At 40.9% G+C, this 25,368-nt stretch overlaps 2 protein-coding genes across 2 annotated transcripts; one reads left to right on the top strand and one right to left on the bottom strand.

The window, feature by feature from the left end:
• Window positions 1-1,014: 1,014 nt before the first annotated feature.
• aldh1l1 (aldehyde dehydrogenase 1 family, member L1) lies at window positions 1,015-24,476 on the bottom strand. Its single transcript, XM_080780261.1, has 23 exons — window positions 24,372-24,476; window positions 23,733-23,884; window positions 22,546-22,780; window positions 21,145-21,310; window positions 20,380-20,481; window positions 18,949-19,038; window positions 18,525-18,662; window positions 12,798-12,923; window positions 12,515-12,606; window positions 11,781-11,928; window positions 10,987-11,106; window positions 7,810-7,937; window positions 6,925-7,075; window positions 6,635-6,705; window positions 6,395-6,500; window positions 5,966-6,053; window positions 5,544-5,637; window positions 5,238-5,337; window positions 5,053-5,151; window positions 4,581-4,746; window positions 3,602-3,707; window positions 2,795-2,994; window positions 1,015-2,490 (listed from the first exon to the last, which is right to left on the bottom strand). The coding sequence occupies exons 2-23, from the start codon at window positions 23,857-23,859 to the stop codon at window positions 2,435-2,437; spliced, it is 2,709 nt and encodes a 902-aa protein (XP_080636387.1). The 5' UTR covers window positions 23,860-23,884; window positions 24,372-24,476; the 3' UTR covers window positions 1,015-2,434.
• Window positions 13,983-17,842, top strand: LOC308327104 (uncharacterized protein). Its single transcript, XM_080780265.1, has 2 exons — window positions 13,983-14,255; window positions 15,543-17,842. Exons 1-2 carry the CDS (start codon window positions 14,057-14,059, stop codon window positions 16,313-16,315), a joined length of 972 nt encoding a protein of 323 aa, XP_080636391.1. The 5' UTR covers window positions 13,983-14,056; the 3' UTR covers window positions 16,316-17,842.
• Window positions 24,477-25,368: the final 892 nt, after the last annotated feature.

The following is a 25,368-nucleotide window of genomic DNA, read 5'->3' as shown; positions in this document are numbered from 1 at the left end:
GACACATCATACCTGTTCATCACAGGGCCTGATGTTGTGAAGTCCGTCACCAATGACGATGTAACCCAGGAGAAAACACACACTGCCGTGTCCGGTATGGCCCACCGTGCATTTGAGAATGACATCAACCTAAGAGATTTCTTCAACTTCCTGCCTCAGACTTAGCAACAAGGACCTGTCCCCTGTCACTGAGTGCCATGACCCCAGTGAATGTCTGGTACCTGGCCTGGACAACATTGCCCCTTCAGCGTTAACTAAAACCTACAACATGCTGGACATCATCCAGGGCGATCGTGGATGAACGGAACTTAATTACTGTTCCTCATTCTCAGGCTTTGACCAAGCAGCAGATGGGACAATTTACACCTCGAGGGGAATGGGTGTCCACTCTGTCCATACAATTTATGACCAAAGCGTCATATTGAAATCTCAACAGCCAATAATTACATTTTAAAAGCACTAGAATAGATCTAGCGTGTTATATGTTTGCTTGTTGAATATGACTAATACAGTACAGTACAGTCACAGATGCTCAGCTTTTAGTGGAACTATTGCACACAAGGTGGGAAATGTTCCCTTATGGTTGGTCACTTTCAGCTGTAATCCATCTCTTTGATTGCAAGAAGCATAACTGCACTTCTCTCTCCATCTGCTGTAATTCACCAATTTGCGGTCACCTTTGTTGTTTTTTGCCTTGAAACGTACTGTATGACCTGCTATGGTGGCAACCTATAGGCACCAAGCCAAACAGACCTGCAAATCATTCTGCTCCTCATGGAAAGCTAGATGTATTATCCTATTAGCCATTCAGGTTAAGTTCTCATACTACACCTGAACAAATTATTTCCACCACTATGAATAAGACAGTACACTAAAAAGGAAGAAAAAAAAAGAGAGAAAGAAAATACCGTAGGCAGAAATTATGGGAGTCCAGGGCACAGCTGTTTCATGGTAACCCAAGATCATATTAAAACACTTCATGCATACTTGTATACAGCAGTGAATGTTTATCAAAGCAGAATTAATTACATATCAAGTTTTTGCTTTGCAAGTACTTTATCTTGTGAATCAGAAATGTTGCATTATTTAAAATCAATTAGTACAAACAAAGAGGAAAGGGTTGTATTTTCCATGAATTAATTTGTGAGTGAGTAAAAACAATCTTTTGCAAAGGTTATATTTAATACAATGCTGACCTACTGTAGCAAAACTAGAAAATGTATACAATTTATTTAAATTCTTCTTGTGAGTCAGTTATATTGATTACAAAACAGTCTTAGTAGTCAGTCATGTTCTCTATTTGCATAGTTAAGCACACAGCACATATACTAATAATTACAATGTAGCTTAAAAAAAGAGACCATTATTAATAGGACTGCATATTCATGATGTGTGGATTCATGTCGTCAACAAATTAATACACATTTAAAAGCAAACATTACTATCAGTAGTCACAGTAGGAAGGGGAACATATTGACATGGCTTATGGTTGGGGTACAAAAATGCAAAAATTGTGCTGTCGAGTGGAAACACATGTCCAAAAACGGTTACTTTTCAGAATTCAAATGTAGCAACAATATAGCAGCTCATGTCGTGACAGGTTTTCAGCTTGTACAGTAGATTGTCCATTTTTGCTACTTTTGTGTGGTAATAGTATGGCAAACTGTAGGGCATTCATTTACAGAAAAAAAACAAAATATAGAAGAGGTTTCTGCCTGACAGCAACAGAAGATTGATTGACAAGCCAAGGTCAGGTCCAGTTCTTTTTAAAGGTACTTTTCTGTCAGAAGCAGGCAGTTCTTTGTCTTATCACCATCCATATAGTATGTGCATAATAACTATTGTTTACTTGTGCATATAACATCTCTGGATCTTCTTTTCATGATGCTTGCTACCGCCTTATGCATAAGGTCACTGTCGGGCAGAAACCTTGTATCTCCATAGTTCATCTTCTGTTTTTTTTTTCATAACTCCCTATTGTATGCCAAGATATATATGTCAGTGTCAGGCAAACGTAGTGAGACCTATAATGATATGCCCAAAATAGTGTGGCCAGGTTGAAAGTAGTTATGTCTCTCTGTGAAATGTATAACTATATATCCAATGAAAAGTATAAATAAGAGCTTGTGACTAAATAATAGCAATGGATCCATTGGAACACAGTACATATAGTTCATGGAAAGGTTTTGGACATAGGCCTACAAGGTTTCCACCCAACAACAAAAATGTATAGTTCAGTGACAGTTAGCATGTTACAATAGAAGCCTTTCTAACAGAAGCCAAGCTCATCTGAGGTTTACATTATGTGAATAATGTTAGTCAGATGTATTTGTTGCCACTCATTTTGATGAATAAATACAAATGTGCATAATTTGCACCTGGGACATATTGTCGCAAGTATTAATTAGACTTTAGTCTTCTTCAGGTCTTGTAATTAGTACTCAATGGTCACAGCCTTGGTCTTCAGGTATTCGTTGAGTGCGTCTTGTCCTATTGGAGTAAGTGAAGGGCAAGGCATTCATTACACTCCTTACAAGTGATACTACCAGAAGGTCAACAAGCACCGGGCGTGTTACCAAATCACACAGTAAGAAGATCTAGCTTTCTACACTCACTGGGTAAAATAGGGAATTACTGTATTTAATATCGTACATGAGAAAAAAATATGTTTTCATCAAAAGCAAAGTGCAATGGAAGTACATTAAAACACAAAATACTTCTCTCTACAAACCTTTTTTCAGCGTACCAGTTACGTATATACATAGGGCAGGCTACTGTTAATGGCATAGCTTACCCAGGTCTTTGCCAAAGCCAGACTGCTTGAAGCCTCCGAAAGGCGATGCCACGTCGGTCTTGTTGTAAGTGTTGACGAACACTGTGCCAGCGTTGAGCTTCTCACTGACATACAGGGCTTTGCTGATGTCCCGTGTAAACACACCCGACGCCAGACCGTACTCTGTGGCATTGGCCCTCCTCAACACATCATCCACGTCACTGTGGGAATGAAGGAAACGAGGACATAGTTAGCAAATACACTGAGCATGGGGCCAATAGTTGAGGATTTTGTGCAGTGGTGCTCAGAAGCTATCAACAAATACAGACAAAAAAGACATTATGGCATTTTCACTACAGTGTCCAAACAAAACCCTACATTGAGTGATATTATGGTTTTATATTGATTGCAAGTCCAAAATACTTTATTTATTTATGGGTTTTTTTCTTCATATATATAAATACACGAACAGAACAACAGAACAGAATCTGATTATTTTAAAGGAAGTTCAGCCTTTTTCCAATAGCTGGACAAACTCTTTCACATCTAGAGCCATTGGCTTACTGTAGTCTGCACAGTTGGCTAATTGTATTGTTTTCAATACAAATACATATTGTGTTTGTATTGTATGCTTAGTATTATTTCTGGCTACAAATCTAACTTCCACCCTGTGACAATAAATGCACTGAACTGAACTGAAATGAAGGGTTAGAAATGACATGTGAGATGATGTGACTATAGTGAGTTAAGATAAATCATAAATCATGTGAACTATATAGTATGGATGGATACTACTTTGGGCTTCCTGAAACCAGCCTTTCCACTCACCCACTCTTGAACTTAGAGATTATCATGACAGGGCCAAAAGACTCCTCTATAGCGATGTACATGTGGTCCTGCACATCAGTAAAGACCGTGGGCTCAAAGAAGAAACCTGGAGGCACAGTCGCAAAATAGGTGTTAAAGCATAGACAAGCACACAAAACATGCAGACACAGACACACAACTAAACTACTCTAAATACGAAGGAATGGCTCCAACGGCGTGCAATGTTTTTCTAGTGGAACACACTACAGTTCAATTCCTGGGTTTTTCATATGCGTTAAAAACACAACTGGTTTATTAATTTTCATGTAATTTATTCTGGGAAATGATTACAACATATTTATATCAAGTATATCATTAAAGAGTAACAGGCTTAAACCAGGCATCCATGGCACGTCTACAGTTGGTCCAAAATGCTGCGGTGCGTCTCCTAACTGGAACCCGCAGGCGTGACTATATTACGCCTGTTCTGGCCTCTCTTCACTGGCTCCCCGTTCGTTTTAGAGTTGATTTTAAGATTGTATTGTTTGTCTTCAAATCACTGAACGGGCTGGCACCTTAGTATCTCTGTGATCTTATAAAGGTTTTAGGTCACAAAAAAAGACCAGAGGTGGCAGAGCCTTTTCTGTCGTAGCCCCCTAAATTGTGTAATGAGCTCCACTCCCATGTCAAACTGGCCCTCACCATCGAGACTTTTAAATCTCGCCTTAAGACCCACCTTTACACCCTGGCTTTTAATTCCGTAAGTTTCTGTGTCTTTTGTTTGGCTTTGTTGTTATTTGTTCTTTTACTGTGTGATTTTTCTGGTATTTCTGGTATGTTTTAGCTTTACAGTGTATTTAGCTTTTAACCTTCTGTACAGCACTTTGTAAATCCTGAGTTGTGAAATGTCACTGTGCTATATAAATAAAGTGGATTGGATAGGATTAGTGGCAATAGCAGTAGAGCTAGTAGTAATATTCAGTGATGGAATGTGCCTCACCTGGTCGGTCCACCTGTTTGCCTCCTAGTATCAGGGTTGCCCCCTCCTTCACCCCTGTCTGACAATACTCCACCAGCTTGTCCAGATGAGCTTTGTGGTTCTGAGGGCCATGGTCTGTGGAGCGGTCAAGGGGATCACCAATCCTCATCTTCTTAATCTCCTCAACCTGAAAATTGTCCAAATGAGGATATGGCAGTTTGAGTTTTTTTTTTCCTTTTTTTTTTACAACCTCTACACAGTTTATTTGCCAACTGTTCAAGCACAACAGACAGTCAAAATGCTGAAAATTATTAATGGAAAAAATGTGCTGTAATAATAGTTATGCCGGATAAATGAGAAGCAATTTGAAATATGCAAATGTACAGTAAAATAGACTACCGTAAGCCATTCATTCATAACTCAATCAAACGCAGCGGAAAACAGAAAGGTCTTTAGTTGTGATTTAACTAATGAATAGTACAGAGAAACATACCACTCTCTGCAAAAACTGGTCATGAATGCTGTCCTCCAGGAACAGTCTGCCGGCCGCAATGCAGTTCTCTCCCTTGTTGAAGAACACTGAGCTCATACCCTGCAAGGCACACAACACTCAACTCAAACTCAATACAAATATATAGCATTCAGCATGAACTAACCTTACTAGCTAAATTTACTAACCATGCGAACAGCCTTGTCCATATCACAGTCACTGAAGATGATGAGGGGTGATTTCCCCCCCAGTTCCAAAGATACTTTCTTCACGTTACTGACTGCACAGCTTTGGAGACACACACACACACACACACACACACACACACACACACACACACACACACACACACACACACACACACACACACACACACACACACACACACACTCACACACACACACACACACACACACAGACATACACAATGCTTAGAATGGGAGTGTGAAATGCTTATAATGTGTAATGTTCATTTGTATTCAGACGTCTCTCACCTCTTCATGATATGTTTTCCAATCTCGGTGGAGCCAGTGAAGCCCAGCTTACGTACGTCAGGGTGGTCAGACAGCCGCTGACCCACAAGAGAGCCTGGTGGACAGAGAAATAGAAATCGCAGCTTAATGACAAATCAAAACAAACCTATACCTTAAACTAAATACTGCGATGAGAAGGATTCGATCCCAAGGCTAATGTTTAACGGCGACACCACAGTGCTATCTGATTTAGCAGGGGTTTTGGAGGGCCATTCGGAGCCCATAACCCTGTGCCTGTATGCCCGTTCATAATGGGATGAAGTTACGTGCAGTGTTGTCATGGGGCAGGCTCTTTGGCAAACTTGGCAGTTTAGAGCAGGTTGAATGTTTGGCCCTTAGAAGCTGAGTATGTACGTATATTCTTTGTGTATGTGCTCGTATACCTGCTCCAGGAAGAATATTAATAACTCCTTTCGGGAACCCTGCCCTCGCCGCTAATTCAGCAAACTTCACAGCAGTCAGTGGCGTCACCTGCAGGTACATGGATACAAATCAATTCATAGCAATGTTAACAAAGTCTTAACATGAACCTTTTCATTTCAAATGGTATGAATGTGATTCACTAAGTAGGGTTCCCACTCATTTTTACCAATGAAATTCCAAATAATTCCTATTCCTTTTTTTCCCTTTGTGCCAAATTCTATGACAGTATTTCTGCCTTCAATAAGGAACCAAAACAAATTTACCATGATGATTTTGTGTGTTTTCATTTAGAAATGTCCCTGATGTTTCAAAAATATTAAGATAATTGCAGATCATTTTTCAGGCCTAGAAAATGCAATTTTAAATTCCATTTAGTTTGGGGTGCTGACCTGAGCAGGTTTAAGGACTACTGTATTTCCAGCTGCCAGACAGGCTGCAGCTTTCCACGCCAGCATCATCAGGGGGTAGTTCCAGGGAATCACAATGGCACACACCCTGGCAGGGGGAAGAATTCACTCATTCAGAAACTGGCAAAAACACATCTGTTACACGCTTAACATCTGTACACTTTGGGGTTGTAATGTATTATCTTTGGATAATTCCATAGCTTCCAACTGCCCTGCTCTCACCCAATAGGTTCCTTCTTGGTGAAGGTGAGGTTACGATTGGGTCTGGCCTGGTTGATGGGGATGGTGCAGCCCTGTCAAGGAGGACAGATAATCGTAAGTGTCCGTCACTCCTATTCATATCAATTCAGTAGTAATTCTCAAAAAGTCTCAGAAATAGTGGAAAGGGCAGATCTACAAGCACACAAACATGTGTGATGTAACACTTTGTGAGCTTGTAGAACGACTATTTACGCTGTTGTGTTAGGACAGGAAAGTATAGGACATATAGGCGGTCAACATGTGATTCTGACCTGGATCTTATCGCACCATCCGGCAAAGTAGCGGAAGGTTTGGATGGACATTCCAACATGAGTTTTCAGAGCCAGTGTGTAGACGGCTCCAGAGTCGATGGATTCAATGGTGGCCAACTCCTCCTGGTGCTGCTCCATCAGGTCAGCCAGCCTTTGAGCGGAGATGTCACGATGGTCAGGGTGGCAATCATAATTTACTACAAATACATTTCCTTTATACAGAAACCTTTTCTCTTTGAAATCAACTGTGCACTTATCACGGTATAGTTTCTGACTGGTTACTTGAATGATTATGTATACTTTTGTTTTGTTTCACAAGTTACTGTATTGGTTTTGATTTTGTAAATATTACTAGTATTCCGTTTTGTACTTTGGGTTGGGTCTTAGACTACCGGTATTAGTGTTAATCTATTTTAGAAAAGCATCCTGTGGACAGGTGTTGAAACACTTGTGCTAATACACTGTAAGCAATCCATCTGGTTTGTTCAATGTGTTTGTGATGTCCATGTTAAATAAATAAACATAACATAAGAATGTTAAATCTTCCATTGAAACATTAGACCCTGGACTGATGTTGGGTGTGACACCTACTGGTTAACAAGTAGTACTGCCTGAATTTCAGCTAATAAGTTAAACTTAACTTCTTTATTCTTGACATAAACGGACAAGGACATATACACATCAAAATACATTTTTGGATTTGCAAATTGGGAAGCTATTATCATATTAAGCCAAATGTTCCTATAATTATAAATACATAATTTGTTGAGGGCAGTCATTTGGTCTGATGAATGTGCATTGGCAAGTATATAGAGACAGAAATAGGAGGCCCAATGCAACAGTTGTCAGCTAAACACTTTCAAATGTCTGGTGAAATGGACTGACTTGTAGATGAGTCTGCCTCTGTCTCTGGGGTTCATCCTGCCCCATTCTCCCTCCTCAAAGGCCTCCTTAGCAGCTGCCACAGCCTTGTCCACATCACTGACCTGGGCCAGAGACACGTCACAAATAGCCTAGAGACAAAAGACAGAAAACTGCCTCAGCAAATTGAAAGGGGAACAGCTTGATCACCACTAAAGAAACATTATCCCACTGGAAATCCTTCATATAGGCCAGTGGTACGGGGTCAGGGTTGCTTGAGGGGGTTCCAAATTGACCCTTGCACATCTGTAACTGAGAGTTATGGGGGTCCTTGAGTTGAAATTAAGTTTGACAACCACTATATAAGGTACAGGGAATATGAGGTGTGCATTGTTATACCACAGCACCCCCTGGTGGGACAATTACAGACTAAGACATACTTGTTGCTTATTCTGTAGGAATTCACTCTGTATTGAATATACATGTATTCTGTCCTGGCTGATATCTGACATTTGTTAAGTATGTTGACGACTGAGATTCTTAAATATTTTTCTCCCTTGTGATATTCCTGTAGCCCCTGGTCTAGGACATGCATCACCACCACGTCATACTGAACATTCTCCTCTCCGTGGCCTCTTTTACACAGGGGTTGAGCCGGTTCGGTTATTTACCCCCACCTAATATTGAACCAGTTCAGAGTGTTTCCACTCTGATAATGAATTGGTTCAGAACCCTAAAAGTTGGTTCGGAACTGGAACCAAAAATGGCTACTGGTTCTATGAAAGCAGATGGGTTCCAAGAATCTAGAACAGAACCAGTTCTAGAACCAAAGTTATTTTGGTGGAAAAGGGGCCCGTGTGTATTGATGTGTGCTTAAATCTCTGTCTTCCTCTTGAGAGAATAAGGTATTTCCTGAGAAACAGGGAGAGACAGTTTGATAAGGTTTGGCTGCCCCTTGTCCATTACCTGAGTAGAAACGATTAATAGTAGGATACCATTGATATGGTTGACTGTACGCCATTTTCTTTTCAGATGTTTTCCATGAGCTTTCTATCATCTTATTATATAGTATGCAGTGTAAGGCTGTCCCCAAACATTCAAGGTTTGAATGTTCGCTCGTTAGGGTTGGCACTCGAATCTTAATTAATGCATTTGAACCATTCAGTTTTTTTTATTTTTTATTTATTAACTCGAAAATATATCTCGGCGAGAATGTGATATATGTTAAAAACTAAGTTTCTCGTGCATTCCTGTCAGAAGTTATGTCTATCTCCTTGTTGTGCTGTCCCAGGTGTCTCTCTCCAAAATCCCCTGTGTACATTAATTTGGTGATGGGCCTGCAGCCAATCAGCCAATCAGCCAATCAGCAACAAACACACACACACACACACACACACACACACACACACACACACACACACACACACACACACACACACACACACACACACACACACACACACACACACACCAGCATGGCACAATTTGAGAAAAAGGTTAGTTCTCTCTCTCTCTCTCTCTCTCTCTCTCTCTCTCTCTCGCTGCGCTTGGCAATGTAAATGTAACCCAGCCAACATGGCAACCCGCAAATGGCAACCCATGTCAACTGTCAATCAAGGCAGTATAAAGGTGACATCAGTTCCTACACTCCCCACTCCCACTCCCACCTATGCAAGATGGCCGAAATGTTTGACAGCAGCATGGTCCTGTCCACTGTGACAACCTTTGGTTACTCTTCGGTGAGTCATATAGGCTTGGTGTCTTAACTTGGATCAACTGGTTAACTGTTTGTTTATTTTGAAAGCATTTGATTTATGATTTATGTTTGAACTTTTGGTTTAATAATTAATATTGATGTATTCTATTATATATAATTATATATATTATAAAATATGGGTTGTGGGGGCTGACAAGGCTATACAGCCACATGTGTTTCTAATGTGATGTAGGCCTACATGACACTAATCACTTATCTTTTCTCTTCATGTAATTCCAGAATATGAAGAGTCACTGCACCAGTGGTGTAGGAGGCAGCACCAAGCCCTGGACCCTGAGACGAGCCATGTCCGTGGGCCCCACAGCCCCACCAATTTAGGCTTCCGAGGACCCCCACCCTACCCTGGAGCCCATGTGAAGTGTCCCAGACCGATGCCCGGCCCCCTCCCTGCACAAGACATTGAGGTAGGAACTGTACACTATAGCTGCTGCTGGGAAGAGCTGCTTGCGGTGAGTACAAACTTGTTTATTGTCCTTTGCTGTCGCTGGTGTGGTTCTGCAGGGTAGCCTACTGATGGTGTTGCTCTCGTTTGCGTTTGCGTTCCGGCTTCCTGCGGTTGCGTCGTGTCGGGCTGCCTGCTGTTGCACTCGTTTGCGTTGCGTCTTTTGCGTCGACTGCCACAATTTCAGTTCTGTCATTTCACCTCATTTCACCTAACTTGTGGACACTGCCTGCCATGATCTGCAGAAGAACGTGATGGTTCACGGTAACTAGGTAAGTATCTGTTTTTGTATTCTTTGCTGCTGGTAGGGCTGGTAGGGTAGGGCTCCTACAAGGGTAGGTTTTTGCGTTGCGTCGCAAACAAAGCACTTTGGCACAGGCATGGAGCTCCTGGTTTACTGGGATGGGGTTCGATTCCCTGCTGCGCCCTATGCTGAATTGCTGATTACATTTAATCTGTTAAACAGGCATCCTTTTGCACAATGGAGCGTCGCAGTCCCTCCCCCTTTCAGAACGACGAGTGGCCCAGGACATTTTTCTCCATTTCATTTTCTCCATAGGCATTTCAAAACTTATTTATTTAAAGACCTTTAAGCGTCGTATACGAAGCCAACTCCTGTCGTGACAAATCATGACAACACACACAATATTTTGGACTAAATAATTACAAAGAACACAACGTGTTGTAACCTGCCGTTTTATCTACTTTCTAATTCTATGTTTGGCCCGAAAAATTGTGTTTGTCATGATTGGTTCGAAGATTCCTGCCCAAGTTCGAGTCCTAAAATAAGGGCTAGGGTACAGCCTTAATGCAGTGTCACTGAGCAGTATGGGTGGGAGGGTTAAGGGATTTATTTGTCTTTTTTGTCTTTATTTTTTTATTTCATTTTGTTTCATAAAAAAAGTATCGTATCATAATGTTTGTAATAATTTATAATCTGTTCAATAAAAACATTTGACAAAAAAAATCTCTGTCTTCCTACCGTGCCGTCTGTGGGGTTGATGCTCTTATAGGTTTTCCCTCCCTCTGCGTCAACAAACTCTCCATTGATGAAGAGCTGGTGGGGCATCTTGATGGTCATGTTGTTGACATTCTTCTCCACCTGGGGAAATATTTATATTTAAAAAATAGTTAGGCTACAGAGTCAGACAAACAAATGAATCTGTACTGTGATTTAAAGGATACAATCACAACTTAAAGGTATGTGTTTCCAGTGGAAAAGAAAACAATCATCATGCAAGTAAGGATGAGAAGGGTAGAACAGGCTATTTAACCACTTGCACCCTCGTGCCCCTATTCTGGGCATGTCATAATAGTCAAACATTTAGCAAAAATAACAGATCTACAAGCTCACATGGTGTCACTTTGTGACATGATGTGAGCTTATTGGTAGGCTAGAGATTTGGTGTAGAAGGAAAAAAGAAGGGGCCTAGTGTAGACCTCTGGGGGACATCAATCAATGAAGTATATAGGGTTTAAGTAGTTGAGTGACATGATATTATCACTATAAATAATGGAATGGAATCTCTGTGCATCTGTCCCCCGCATATATTGAGAACCGTCTGACCGTTCGACTTCAAACCTGGCATGTAATTGTTGAGGACTATATGGCTATGAACTGTATTCGACGAACTGTTTTACAGTATTTATTAACTTGTAGTACCTTTCTGTTATATAATATAGGTTTTAGATTGTCCAATAGATTAGCTTTGTGTTGCATTGAAATGCACTGGCTCTATATTTTAATGTATATGACAATAAATGTTTCAAACTGACATAGTCTACGACCAGCTCCTCCTCGTCATCCTCTCCACGGAGCTTTCTGACACACATCTGGATGAAGTCCTGGAAGGTAGTGTTCATGTAGACATCCTCGTTTTGTAGCTGGCAGCTGCTGGCCCGCAGCTTCACCTCCTCCACCAGTCTACAGATGGAAAGGAAGAAAAGAAAGAAAGAAAGAAAGGGAGTTAAAGATTCATCATTTTTGTACACTTGTACCCATTAAAAGCATGAGAATCATCCAGATTGACGTACACCAAAGATACACAAGTACAGGTGTACGGATCAGAGCTGTAGAGTCAAAACAATATTGCCTATGATTATAAAAAGGGCGAAATACTTGCACAAGAACAAGAAGATACACATGTATGTACCCCTGTAAGAAGAGTTAGCAAAAAGAAAAAAAGAGGGGGGACACAAGTGTTCCAAGGGAATGCGAGGGAACGTAATAGTATTATATTGTGATGAAGACATATACAGTAATAAGATGTCTAAAAGGATTATAACTAAGCTAAATATAAAGAAGAAAGAGAACAGGAATGTTTGGAAAGTGGAATGAATGGAGGAAGGTGGCCCGGGATATATGGCAGAGAGTGACGTTCAGCGAAATAAAAGAGAAGCAAGTAGAGAATGTATAGGATATGATACAAAACAAAAACCAGATAACCTAAGGATATTAATGTTCATCTTAGTTTAAGAAAAAGAGAGACGGATGTTGGCATCTTTTTTACCTGACTACATCCATGGAGGCCGCACCAGACTTAAAGAAATCGGTGGAGTCCTCGATCTGAGCAACATTAGTCAGAATGCTCTGCCAAACGGTCTGTAACAACACACCACATGAAGTGAGCTGGAGATAGTTGCTTCAGTTCTGCACAGAATGGCTACTATTTTCGATGGGAGAAAAGGTATCATTTAATTTCACATACAATAATAAAGGTCTTCCATTTCATTCTGTGCCATGCCAGACTGTTTTAAGGTGGTGGCCTAGTCTAGAAGGGACAGAATACCTACCCTCATCTGTCCAGCAAATGCCTTCTCCTCCTCTGTGAGCTCCACAGCAGTACTTCCCCCAGAGCGGAAGTACTGCGATGCTGCGATCATCTTCCCATCCTCAAACTGCAGGTTCTTCACTAAAAGCTGCACATTGGCAGCACCCAAACAGAGAGGGAGACAGAACACAGAGAAAGAGAGATAAAACATTAGTGCATGCAATGTGTTTACTAGTAGTCTCACCTTGATACATTTTATAATATAGGGAAAGTCAAACACAGCAACTGATTACTATAGCGTAATTAAAAGTAGCCTATTCATATAACTAAGCAAATACAATGCCCATGCCTAATACAATTCAGATCTCAATTGATTAACCTCTGTGCTCATACATAATCTGTAGATGACGAATGTTCAGTTTGCTGCCCATCACTTTAGTAAGTGGTGGACATGTGACAGTGACAGCATGTTAATATACAAATGATATATCTAATTGACAATTAGAGTATATCAACAATTACTAATTGTTTATGTTCATTGTGAATAGGTGTGTTGTATATTCATACACAATAAATTCACTGTAAATGTATTGATGGAAGTACACATCTTCACTAATTTTTCCATTCAGAGATCGAGTGACTGTATCTAGACATAGCAGCTCAGCTCAGTATTTAATTTAATCTTAATTAATCTTCAATTAGTTCTTGACTCTCTCTTATAGTCTACCTATACCTCCTGTGTCAGTCACTGCTGTTGTAACCCTGGAATAGCTTTGATATTATGTTTCAAGTTCAACATACATTTCATGATTTTCCAATTTCATATGGAATACATGAAATGTGTAATATCGTAGATTCGTAGTCATTCTACTGCTGGGCTAGTGGGTTACTGCTGTTGCTGCTATGATTTTCAATAAAGGTATATCTTCTCTTGTATGAAATGAAATATAAGTAAATTAATGTTATCATGTAAAACCATAAATAAAGATGAAATACAGTGGTGAGGAAAAATGATGTTAGCCCTACAGGCTATACAATCAAGGAAAGGTTTTGGGAGAGACAATTTGACAAGGAATACGATTTTAGAAATGTATGTTGAAATCCCTCCCAACTGCAGTTACAACTCCTGCACGCTAGGTAGCAATATTTCGTCTCTTTACATGCAGCTGTTTCTTGTAGAAAATGTGTTGTATTTGCATACACACGTTCTAAGTAAAATCATCAGTGACTTCAGTATTCAACTCCTGTGTTGCCTTTTTGAAGGCATCTTTTTCGTGCAGAATGGCTACTGATACACTACAGTCATTTAACGTGTTTCTTACACAACGACTGACTACAGCTGCCATTGAGATATTTGGGTTTGTAGAGAAAACAATAATTGACTATCATGAAGAAGTGCAGCGGACAAAGGTGGAAAATCAAAGATTGCACAAACTGCTGGATCTCGTCTACCAACCGGAGATAAGACTCCAGAGAGCAGGTTTGTTCATCAACCTCATACATCCTAGAATACAGTTATCGGTCTCCGTTTTGGCAGGTACATGTTACACTAATATAATTGACCTGTCGAATTCTGTTTCCTACTTTCCTTTTTATTTGGCAAAGGCTAAGTCACCTTCGGGCGTCGGATCACACATCGGTTTACCCGTATCGGTAATCTAAAATGGTAAACATTCCAATCTGGTTCTCGACTGTTTAGAAATGATGGTAAATAAATAATGGTAAACTTTACTCGCTTGTTGAGCGCACGAGAATCCATCTATCGGCCGCGAATTGGTCGAAAATGGCAATACAGCGACCTCTGCAGTTACGGACTTCGATTGGTCACTAATTAAAGTGTAACAGCAACGCTACTGTCAACAATCAAGGCCTGCCAAAACATGATGGGACCTTTTGGGGGCAAAATGCCGTCTTTATGACAAATACATATTTTTCAGTATAACATGATGCATGTCCAGTGTGTCCTCCAGTGGCAGTGCATGTCCATGAACATGTCCAGTCCATGTCCAGAATATACTACTAAACTAGACAATCAGAAGGGAAAATATTCAACGATTTCTAGACTATGCCTATAGTTGCCTACTTTGTTACATTTTTAAGAATGCAATAAATGTCATAGCTACAGTTAAACACAGCTGAAGTTAATAACTTAAATATTGTGGGTATATTTCATTTCATTTGTGTGTTCTCTTCTGCACCTGCATGGACAGCTTATGACTCCTGTACAGTTAACACCTGTCAAGATGGCTGCTGTGAAAAGGTTCTGTTCTGTTCTGTTCTGGAGCTGTTCGAAATGGGGAAAAGTATTTTCCTAGTAGAACACATCCTCACAAATGTCGGATATCAGTTGGCTCATAACTTTTGTGTGTTTTAATTCTTAAATAATGCTTACATAGGCCTACTGTTAATTAAACATAGGCCTACTGTACGTTTATATTGGAATGCAAGTTGCAACACTTAGTTTCCACACTGTACTGTATGTAGCTTATGTTTAGGATTTAAATTCATATGATGCATTATTTGTTTCCATGCTGTTGCAATTTGATATCCTCTTGCCGTGACGATTATTGTAAACTAAAGGTTTGTGTGGACAACTGGACATTATTGCCATGCATATCAACCAACTCAAGATAGCTGATCAACCCAACTCTGAGTCACAGCAACAATTTTACAATCTCCACCAACCTAACTCGATGACCTTGCAGGCACATGCAAAGACGATACTGTACAGGCCAGTGGTAACAACATTTTATTTGTGCCCTTACAGACTGCCAGAAACTATCTGTACCCACATCAAAAGTAATGTCCCCCAAGAAGCAGCTTGGCAAGCAGGACAGCAACCCCAGTGTGGGACAGAAAGACCCAGTCCAGATTAAGGTAGAAGAGGAGAAGGAAGAGCTCTGGGCCAGGGGAAATGAGGGGCAAACATCGACAGAGGATAGCGATGGGGGGGACCCTTTAACAAAAGAACTTATCAGAACAGTGCAGCAACTGGAGAGCAGCACACAGGCTCAAGACAAATGTGAGCCAAACCCCTCCTCGGCGGACCCCAACGCTTCTGAAGCGAAGGCGTTGAACATTAACTTTTACCGCTGCCATATATGCAATCACATTTTCACTCAACGAGATTTGCTTCAGGGCCATCTCATCAAGCATCAAAGCGAGGGGAACTTTGACTGTCTCATATGTGGTAAACAAATGAGTTGCCAGCGCATGCTACGCACTCACATGAAAGTGCACACAGGAGAAAGGCCCTTTCAGTGCAAATCTTGCGGGAAAGCATTTAAAAAGAAGGGCCACCTGACAGACCATGAAAGAACTCACACAGGAGAGAAGCCTTTTAAGTGCCATGTCTGCCAGAGGTCATTTAATCGAGGTACAACTATGAGGAACCACATGTTTACAAAACATATTGGGAAGAGTCCCTATAAATGTTTGGATTGTGACGAGTCATTTACTGAAAGGCTGTTGATGAGCAAGCACATGCAAATGGTTCATGGCATTGGTCTTTCGGTTAAAACTGCCAGCCCTCCATTGTAAATCTAGAAATAAGTTAAATAGCAATGGGTTCCCTTGACATATTTCCTTGTCTGCAACACCCCATATTACCTTGTTGTGATATTGCATATACAAGTACATCATGTATTAAAATCTCTCCTGTATGACCACCTGCGTAGCAGACACATTTTTGCAGCGCCGCGTGTTTTCCCCCAATTATGAATTACTCCGACTTGGAGTCAGATATTATCCTCTAAAAAGGAAGTTTCCATTTGTTCAGTCCAGCAATCATTTTGGGCCCCATCACCGACAATGAATGTTGTCTGTATACGTAGCTCGTGGAAAAGTGGAGATGTTTTACTAAACACACGTTTTCTGCCAGAACTTTTAAATGGATATGAAACTAGATGACAAGTCGCAGGAATTAATAATTGGATGAGTATACATTCAGTGCGATAACGTTAAACAAGTGTACCAAAGTAGCAAAGATCAGTCTGCTAACCAGACGGTCATAGGAGCGATCTATGGCTGTGTATTTGGAATACATGAAATGTAGTAATGTAATTTCACAGCCAGGGATAGACCCGGCCGGACCCATAATGTCAGGTTAAAATAAGCCCAAGGGTAATAAACATTTTGTTCCATGACATTTTCCCGTTAATATCTGAACCATTCATTTTTAATCTAGTATGTGCATTCTTTAAAAACATTCTGATGTTACTCTGGGGATCAAATCGGGAACCTTTTGGCCACCAGCATGCTCCTCTAAAACCACTGTCTTTAATAATCTGAAAATGTAGACCACCTCTGCCCTTTATATAATTGCCTAAGGAACAAATGTAAAATTATTGCTTAACAAACTTTCCGCAAGCCAATGGAAATCTGCCACAGGAACCCATGGTGTGTAAGTAACTTCCAGGTTGGCTTACATAAAGAATCAGTTCAATCCTATAAATGATGTTGGCAAGGATATTAAGTCAAACAACTCTCTTTTCTGATAGTAATCAGTGCTATAGTGTTTGTTCAGTAACAGCCTAACATGTGTCTCCCTGTCTCTAGCACTCTTTAGTAAACATAAAATAAACTAATACGGTATTGGATCAAGATAAGCAAGTGAAATTGGACAATCGTGTACAAGAAGAGAAGAGATGCAGTAGTAACATTGGAACTCTTTGAAAGCACTTTGATTGGTCAGAGCAGTGGAGAGACTACACATGTTGGGTAATGGACAAGTAGGTGCAATAAAATATCTTTGGTTCAAGTGCAGATTTTTTTAATTGGACGGGTGACACTGCAAGTATCTTATGTAATATGTATGGAGGATAAGAAATATAAAAAAATGTCACAAAGTCAATGAAAAACTTTTTACTGTGCTTGTTTAATAATCTGAAAATTGGCTTTTGCAAACTCAAAAGAACGTGCTTTACTTTTCAATGGAAGATTTCATTTGACTGTCTGCTTGCTCTAGTCTAGTACAACAGAGTCAATCATGTAAAGACTCTTCACTGCCATTGTACATTTCAAAAGTTCGAGACAATTGCTATAGGCCTATGCCAATTCCCCATTGTAAATATGTTGCATTCACTTTTGGTGCATTATTAAAATGATGCTTAACCCTTCATGCATGAATGTGATTCTACTCTGTTTCATTCAATGTTCCTTTATTTAATTAATCGTCCTCCATTCAATATCAACTGGTTTTCTAACTGTCCAAGCTACTGACTGACAGAACACACAGAAAACACACACACACACACACACACACACACATACTTTTTGTTTGTGTTTTAGTTTTAGTTATGGTCTTTTGAATGTCTTATTTTAGTCATCTGAAATGTTTGTTTCATTCTAGTTTTAGTCGACTACATCTACAGTTGATTTCGTTGACAAATGTATTTTGTCAGGCCTTGATGGCGTCGTAATGCCTGTATTTACACTTTTTTAGATAGGGTACAGTAATGTGACAGGAAGGGGGGAGAGAGATGGGGGGGAAGACTAGCTCTGGTCCATATCTCTAATGCGTTGCATTTAGAGCTATGTTACTCTCGACTTCCGCTTAGTTTTATTGTCTTCGTCAGTGAAAAAAGGTAGTCAACAAACATTTTCCATCGTAGTTTTAGTCAACGAAATCAACACTGGTCTGAGGCGAGGTAACGTAACAGTACAATAAAGTAACGCAGAGGTGGTTAGTACGTGTGGAAATTAAATATTATTAGTAGGCAACTAGTATGTTGCCTAATACTTAACTTACAGTCTTGCCATCATTGCCAAAGAGAACCAGGCCCGCCTTGGTGACGATGCCAGGACGACTGGCTCCTGGGATCTCCAGGGGTTGTCCGTTTGCTGCGGTGCCATTGTCAACTAGAGTTGAGCCATAGAACGTCACTTTCTATGGGAGAAGAGACACACCACAGTGTATTTGAAGTGAGAATTCCGCCTTAGATGGAATTTACATAATCCTACTGTTGTGTGGACTCGAACAAAAATAACAGCAAACAGAGGCAAGACTTCCATTCCTTTCATTGCATCAAACACTAGAGAGACTCAAATACTAGGAGACTGCCTTTTTGTGTGCACTACTGTGAACTACTACAGTAGTTCACAATATGCAATACCTTATTTATGCCAATCAAACTGACATTTAACATTTGTAAATGTGGATAAAATAAATGTACCTGTCCGTCAACCTCTGCCCAGGCACCAGGCACTTTGTCATTGCCTCTGATCCAGTTGTGGATGGCCTCAGCAGTCTGGTTCCAGTCGATCTGTCAATAGTCAAAGGCATAAGATTCTCATCAATTTCTCCAGCTGTAAAGAGGTACACAATGTATTGATAAAATGTAGACCCTCTTGTCAGATAAAATAGTGACTAGTTCCAGAGGCGGAAAGTTGTTATAACGGCAGGGGGTTCAAGCAGCCACGCCCCCCCCCCCCCCCCCCCCCAGCGGTGGGGTTTTTTCGAACAAAAGCCACCTTATTAGCATTTGAATACGGCATGCGCGTTGCGCGGCGGCCCAACACCTATCTTGTAACCCCTCGTAAAGGTATGACTACGTGCATGACAACATGACCACTGGGGAGGGGAAATTTCAGTGGACAGTGGGTGCATAATTTACTGCAGTGCATATAGATATATTTTGCCAAAATGCAGTGGGTTCAGTCGCGCCTTTGCCAAAATGCCAGGGGGTTCAATCGCGCCTCTGAACCCACGGAGTTTCCGCCACTGACTAGTTCACAATGGCAATAAAGCCTTTTAAAGCAGATTGGGCACAGGATTGGACAGTAGACATGCATAGGCGGATCTAGAGGGTAATGCCCCTTTTCCATCTCGCCCCACTACTCTACCTAGCTGTATATCTCCTACCTGTATATCCACAGGCATAATAGCATGATGATGCCATTACAAAACATGGGCTACATGGAAGAAATGTGTGACCTCGAAGGTCCTAAATTAACTATTAGAAGAATTAGATGAAAAAAGGTGTTGTCATTGTCATGATTTGTCACCATCCGAGTTGGCTTTGTCCGATCCTTACAGGTCTTTAAATAAATACTTTCTGAAACGTCCATGGGAAAAATGAATGGGAAATTGTCTTCCGTGCCGCTCGTCGTCATGAAAGGGGGTGGGACTGCGAAGATAGCATTTGGAGATTGTGGAATAGTTGACTGGCTGAGAATGTTGAACATTGGTACAGTTGAATCTTGGGTTGTATGCTCTTTCTACCTGAGCATGATATATGTCCAAATGTAATCGATCATCTTTCTATGACAACCAAATGTACTGTAGCAATTCTATTCATTGTCATTGCATGACAAAACAGGTCCTGGCTGGTACATAGTGTGAAGTGATTGAAATAGCTGTATGTTGTAATGGCCTGGGAGAGGGAAATTAATTTTTACCTTCTCGGATAATTGGTGGGACGAAGCAATAGAAAGGGTTCATTCTTCCACTTCGTGTGCACGGTTGAGTCTTATACAGTTTAAAGTCCTTCATAGGATCCACTACTCCAAAGCCCGACTAGCAGAGATATATCCTAACGTGAACAATAGATGTGACCGATGTAACCACACCTCTGACCGATGTAACCATGCCTACAGTACGTTACCTTAGAATTGTCCTTTTTCTGTATGCACTCATATGTTGCTCCCTCCGTGGGCTGGATGATCCTTGGGGCTTTCCCTTCCGCAATAAGACGCACAGCATCCACCTGGAAACAACCCAAAAAACCCACATTGTTTCAAGGAAAGAATTCCCCTCTAACGTTCAGAGTGAATGTAAACACGGTATTAACTCATTGACTGGAACTGCACACTCATTGACAGGAAATCTAAATTGTATTTTGTGGAAACCAGGCATTATTATCAGTTACTCCTATGTGGTTAAAATTTGTCACATGAAAACGTTCAGTTACTGCAGCTGGTGTGTCGGATGGTGTGTCGTCACACACACCCTATTCATAGTTTCATCATGCGGTGTTAACTGTTAACACAATCTTTATGGACTTTGTTATTACAGTGTTTGTTATGTTGGGAAATTAAGATAGAGGGTACTAACAGAGCAGGCAGACTATGAATATCTTTCCAGAACAGATGTAGTACAGACGCTAAAGATCAATAACCTGTTCCACCTACATGTACTTTATTTTACAGGCATTAATCTTGATTTAGAATATATATGTTGCTGATATTCCTTTTTTCCCCCTTTTTCTCCCCTCCTATGCACAGCTTTGTGTGTAGGTGACAGGTGTGTTTGATCATGTGTCTGTGTTTGTTTGTAGCATGTGTTTGTAGCACGGAATGTGATGATTTGATTGGCTGATGTATTCTTTACATGGAATTAGAACGATTGCATCTTCCATCAGCAGACTTACAGTGCCTTTGACTCCCTCTGGGAAGAGGAACCTCTTGTAGATGGTGTTGACAGTGTCATCAGGCTCGACGGCGCACTCCCTCTGCAACAGGATTGGTCCAGTGTCCAGCCCATCATCAGCCCAGAACACTGTGAACCCGCCTTTTTTGTCACCATGGATCAGGGTCCTATGTGCGGGCAGATGGTTAAGAGAATGAACTGATAAGACATACTGTAGTGTAGCTGGATTTATGCATTTAATGCACACGTGGTTCCCAAAGTGGTTTCCGGGGACCCCTAGGGGTTCCGGGGGTCCCCAGCTAAATGATAATTAGGAACCAGAATGGACCCTTATGGGTCTGTAACTCAGAGAGTGTACAAATGGAACCAAACGGACCCGTTAGAAAATGACAACTGTATTAGAAAAAACAATGAAAAGAGTATAACCAATAAAACAGTGCATACTGTATAACAGCATTTGTACACTCTCAGAGTTAAATTAACTTTGATTTTACATTATACATTGGGGGTCCCAGAGATGGAAATGCCATTCAATGGGGGGCGTAGCTTAATTCAGGTTAAACTGGGGGTCCTTGAAGTGAAAATGGTTGAAAATCACTGCTAGAGCCGTAGAAATCTTCTCTTATGGAGGTCCTTGGCAGATATTTTCTAATGGGGGTCTGTGGGCTAATTAGTGTCAATTTGGGGGTCCTTGACATGAAAAAGATTGAAAACCACTGATTAAATGAACATGCAAATTTGGCCTGTTAATATGATACAGCCAGGCCAACAAAAAGATTTCCCTTGAAAATAGTTTAAAAAGGGCAACTGAGTCTAGCATCAACATTGGTAATGCAAACTCTCTCCAATTCCATTTGACTAAAAAAAATATTATCTGTAACTGTATTTCAGTATGTGGTCTAGTCTGCACCTGTGGAGCTGAGTTTCATACCAGTGTTGCAGACTCTATTTTTCATCTTGTACTGCCTTTTTGTCTAGCACCTGGGCTAGAGTGGAGGTGCATGCTCTATTTCCTTCGCTAGTCTGCACCTGTATCATCGCTAAATCAAACATGTAATCACTCAGTTGAAAGACCCACATGAGATGGGGTGGCTCAGGAGTAGAGTGGCCGGATGGGAACCATGAAGTTCCCAGTTTGATCCCGGGCTCCCCCAGAGTTGGTGTCGAAGTGTCCTTGAGCAAGACTCTGAACCCCTAATTGCTCCCCATGTGCAGGTTGGTGCTTTTCATGGTTTCCTCCGCCATCGGTGTATGAATGGGTGAATGTAATGCACAATCTATGTAAAGAGCTTTTGTATATGCACCATTTACCATGCATTTATTACACTATTGTGTGAAACTTTCTCATGTGCTGAACCATCACAGGTGCAGCCGTAATCGTAACTGCCAGTAAGTAACGCACCAGTTTATGGCGGAAGCCCCCCGGTGGAGGGGTAGCAGCGAGGGGTGGTAAATGACAGAGCCATGCTTCGGGTGGTCGATGACCTCCATGGGGATGAACTGGGAACAGAAGGGCAGGACATTGAGCTCTGCGCCTGTTGCCTTGTACTGCGCAACCACCTCTGGGATAGCCTGACCCTTTAGTCGCCATCGAGGGAATTTGAAGACGGCAATACCATCCTTTTCTGCTTCTGTGGCTGTGTGAAGAGGGAAAGGACATATCAGTATAAATCAGACTATATGTCAGGTAAAGGAGTATGGCAATCTACGGCTTATGGCTGCTTTACAGAGGTTCCACAACGTCCCTTGACAGCAACTATCTGTGGATCCACACCCAGGTGGAAATGGCAGCAATCCAATAAGGGATGCAAGACAGAGGCTCAGTTATGCATTGTTTTGTCTGTTCTCAACAAACGGTGACTGTATTGTTCCCATGAAGTATGAAGTGTAAGCATCCAGGAGAAGCGCACCTGCTTATTTTCACATGTCTGATTTCAGCCTTCTACTGTAATGCATTTTGTTTAGGTCACAAGCTGCATCACCAATTCACCATGATACTACATGGTACATTCCAAGTCACATCCACCTATTATGTTAACAGTTTAAATGTTAGAAGTCTCTTTTGCAAGGATTGCTTTAGATAGCATAGCAACCACGCCACAGCAAAGCCAAAGACACATTTATAAAGGTCTGCATGTGTTGTCATAGGAATCGGGATCATGATAAGGAGACAGAAGGAATGAATGCAGGTGATAAAATAAAATTACTGCAGCTTGAACACTGTCAAACATCCACAGATTCCACAACCAAGTTGACCATGATAACAGAAGTGTTGATTTTAATTTTTACTTTTCATTTTTATGTGCAGTCAGAAACTGTAACAAAAGTTCCAGCTGATGTCAGGATTAGAATAGTTCAGTGTTCAGACTGTGTATAATGCTTATGCAAGTCAAATAATTGACTCTAACATAACTTTGATAATGATAGCCTACTTTTACTCTATTTCTAAATGAAGTCTAGTACTTGAACTTCACGATGTTGCCATCATTCCATATGTATGTTGCCATCATGCCATATGTATTTGTAATTTTTTCACAGCTGATACTGATAGTAGCACGTGCTGATGTCATCATGACGGCTCTCTCTCACCCAGTGGGTCTGCCTTGCCATCCTTGTCAGGTATGGTGAAGACACCCACGATGTCGTGGCCGTCTCTCCTCAGCTCCTTGTACACCTCCTGGCCAAAGAGGCTCTGACCAATCACTGCGATCTTCATCGTCCTCAGGTGTTCTCAAAATGTTCTATAGAGGAGCACAACGCACACCACGGCATATAATCTCAAGGAAAGTATACTGTGTATATGACTGTAATACTTGGCGGGGACGCGCTGTCCTTACAGCCCACTAGCCGCAGCCAATCACACAATGAATGATCTGACAGTTCCAAGTCAGGTTGACCAATCGGATCCACGAATCGTTTACTGACAGTTGACAGCTCATGAACAACAGAGTTCTAACAGACTATGTGCACAAAATAACTAAGGGCTAGATTACCGAAACTCTAGCAATTATATCACGTCTATGGTGGTTACGGTAGGTAGGTAGGTATACATTATGTGCAGGCACTGTTATAATCTGTACCAATAAAGTCTGCTAAGCAAGTGTGACAGTTTAAAACTTGTCAAACTATCAAGCGCATGTTGCAATCAATGTCATCAAGGTCGATATCGCACAGCTTAACACAAAATCAAATCGCAAAGATAGCCTATTAATGAAAAAACTACTTTACCCCTGGCTGCTAATGCTCCCACGCCTCCCCTGCTTTGGTGCAAAAAGAGCGACCGGTATGATTCCGTTTCTCTTTATTTCGACCCCCGAAAGAGCTGCGCGCATGAACCCTAATTATGTAACACAGAAATCCAGTGATTCGATAGGACAGTCCGGAAGGCTCAAGGGGAGGGACACACAGATAGCTCTACAACCTGCAAATCAAAAAAATAATAATTTAAATGCAAGCAACAGATATAGCTGTTTGGCTGTGCGTAGTAAAATAGGTGGGGTCAAATATTATATGTTTTTATTTTTCGAGTGAGTCACCTGACCGGGCCTAGGCTATGCTATCCTTTTTTGACCTCAGAAATTCCGTGAGTTTCCTCAATAACAGTCCATTATCATTTACAGTAACAGGCCATATTAACATCATAAACCTAAGTTGTAAATGAAAGGTGGATACTATCAAAGAGGAGAGTGTGAATAGATATTGTGTTCTGAGTGTGGCTGAGTGCCATGACTTCACTTCCTATAGGAAAGCACAACAAAGTATTTTTTGCTTATTTTTTCTAACAATAATGGTCATTAATTGTTGCTATTGTGTAACAGGCTTTTTGCCCAGTTAAAAGGTTTTATGAGTTTTATGAGTTATGTAAGTGATAGCTACTGTATGAAGTCATGTGCTGTCAAGCTCACAAGTATTAAAGTGGAGAAAGTGCACAAATAGGCATTAGGCCAGTTTTATTAACTAACTGAATAGAGCATGCGATCTAGTGTGATCTTCAGATGTTGTGTAGGCCATATCAAAGAGGAGCAATGCGTGCACATTACACAAATCAATTGTTCAGATGCAGCTGCCTGTATACTACAGTATAAATTAGGCTTTAACTTTGAATGTTCTACAGAAATGTGTCATAACCTTTGAATATAGGCTACTTAACACCATGTTTTTAAACATATTTCAGCTCAAAAAATATCTTGCTATAAAATCCCTTGCTAAATTCTCTCTCAACACA

This window comes from Protomyctophum bolini (assembly GCF_963924005.1).
Source record: "Protomyctophum bolini genome assembly, chromosome: 2".
Classification (NCBI taxonomy): Eukaryota; Metazoa; Chordata; class Actinopteri; order Myctophiformes; family Myctophidae; genus Protomyctophum; species Protomyctophum bolini.
Note: the sequence above shows the minus strand (reverse complement) of the source record. Positions and strands in the feature narration are given on the sequence as shown.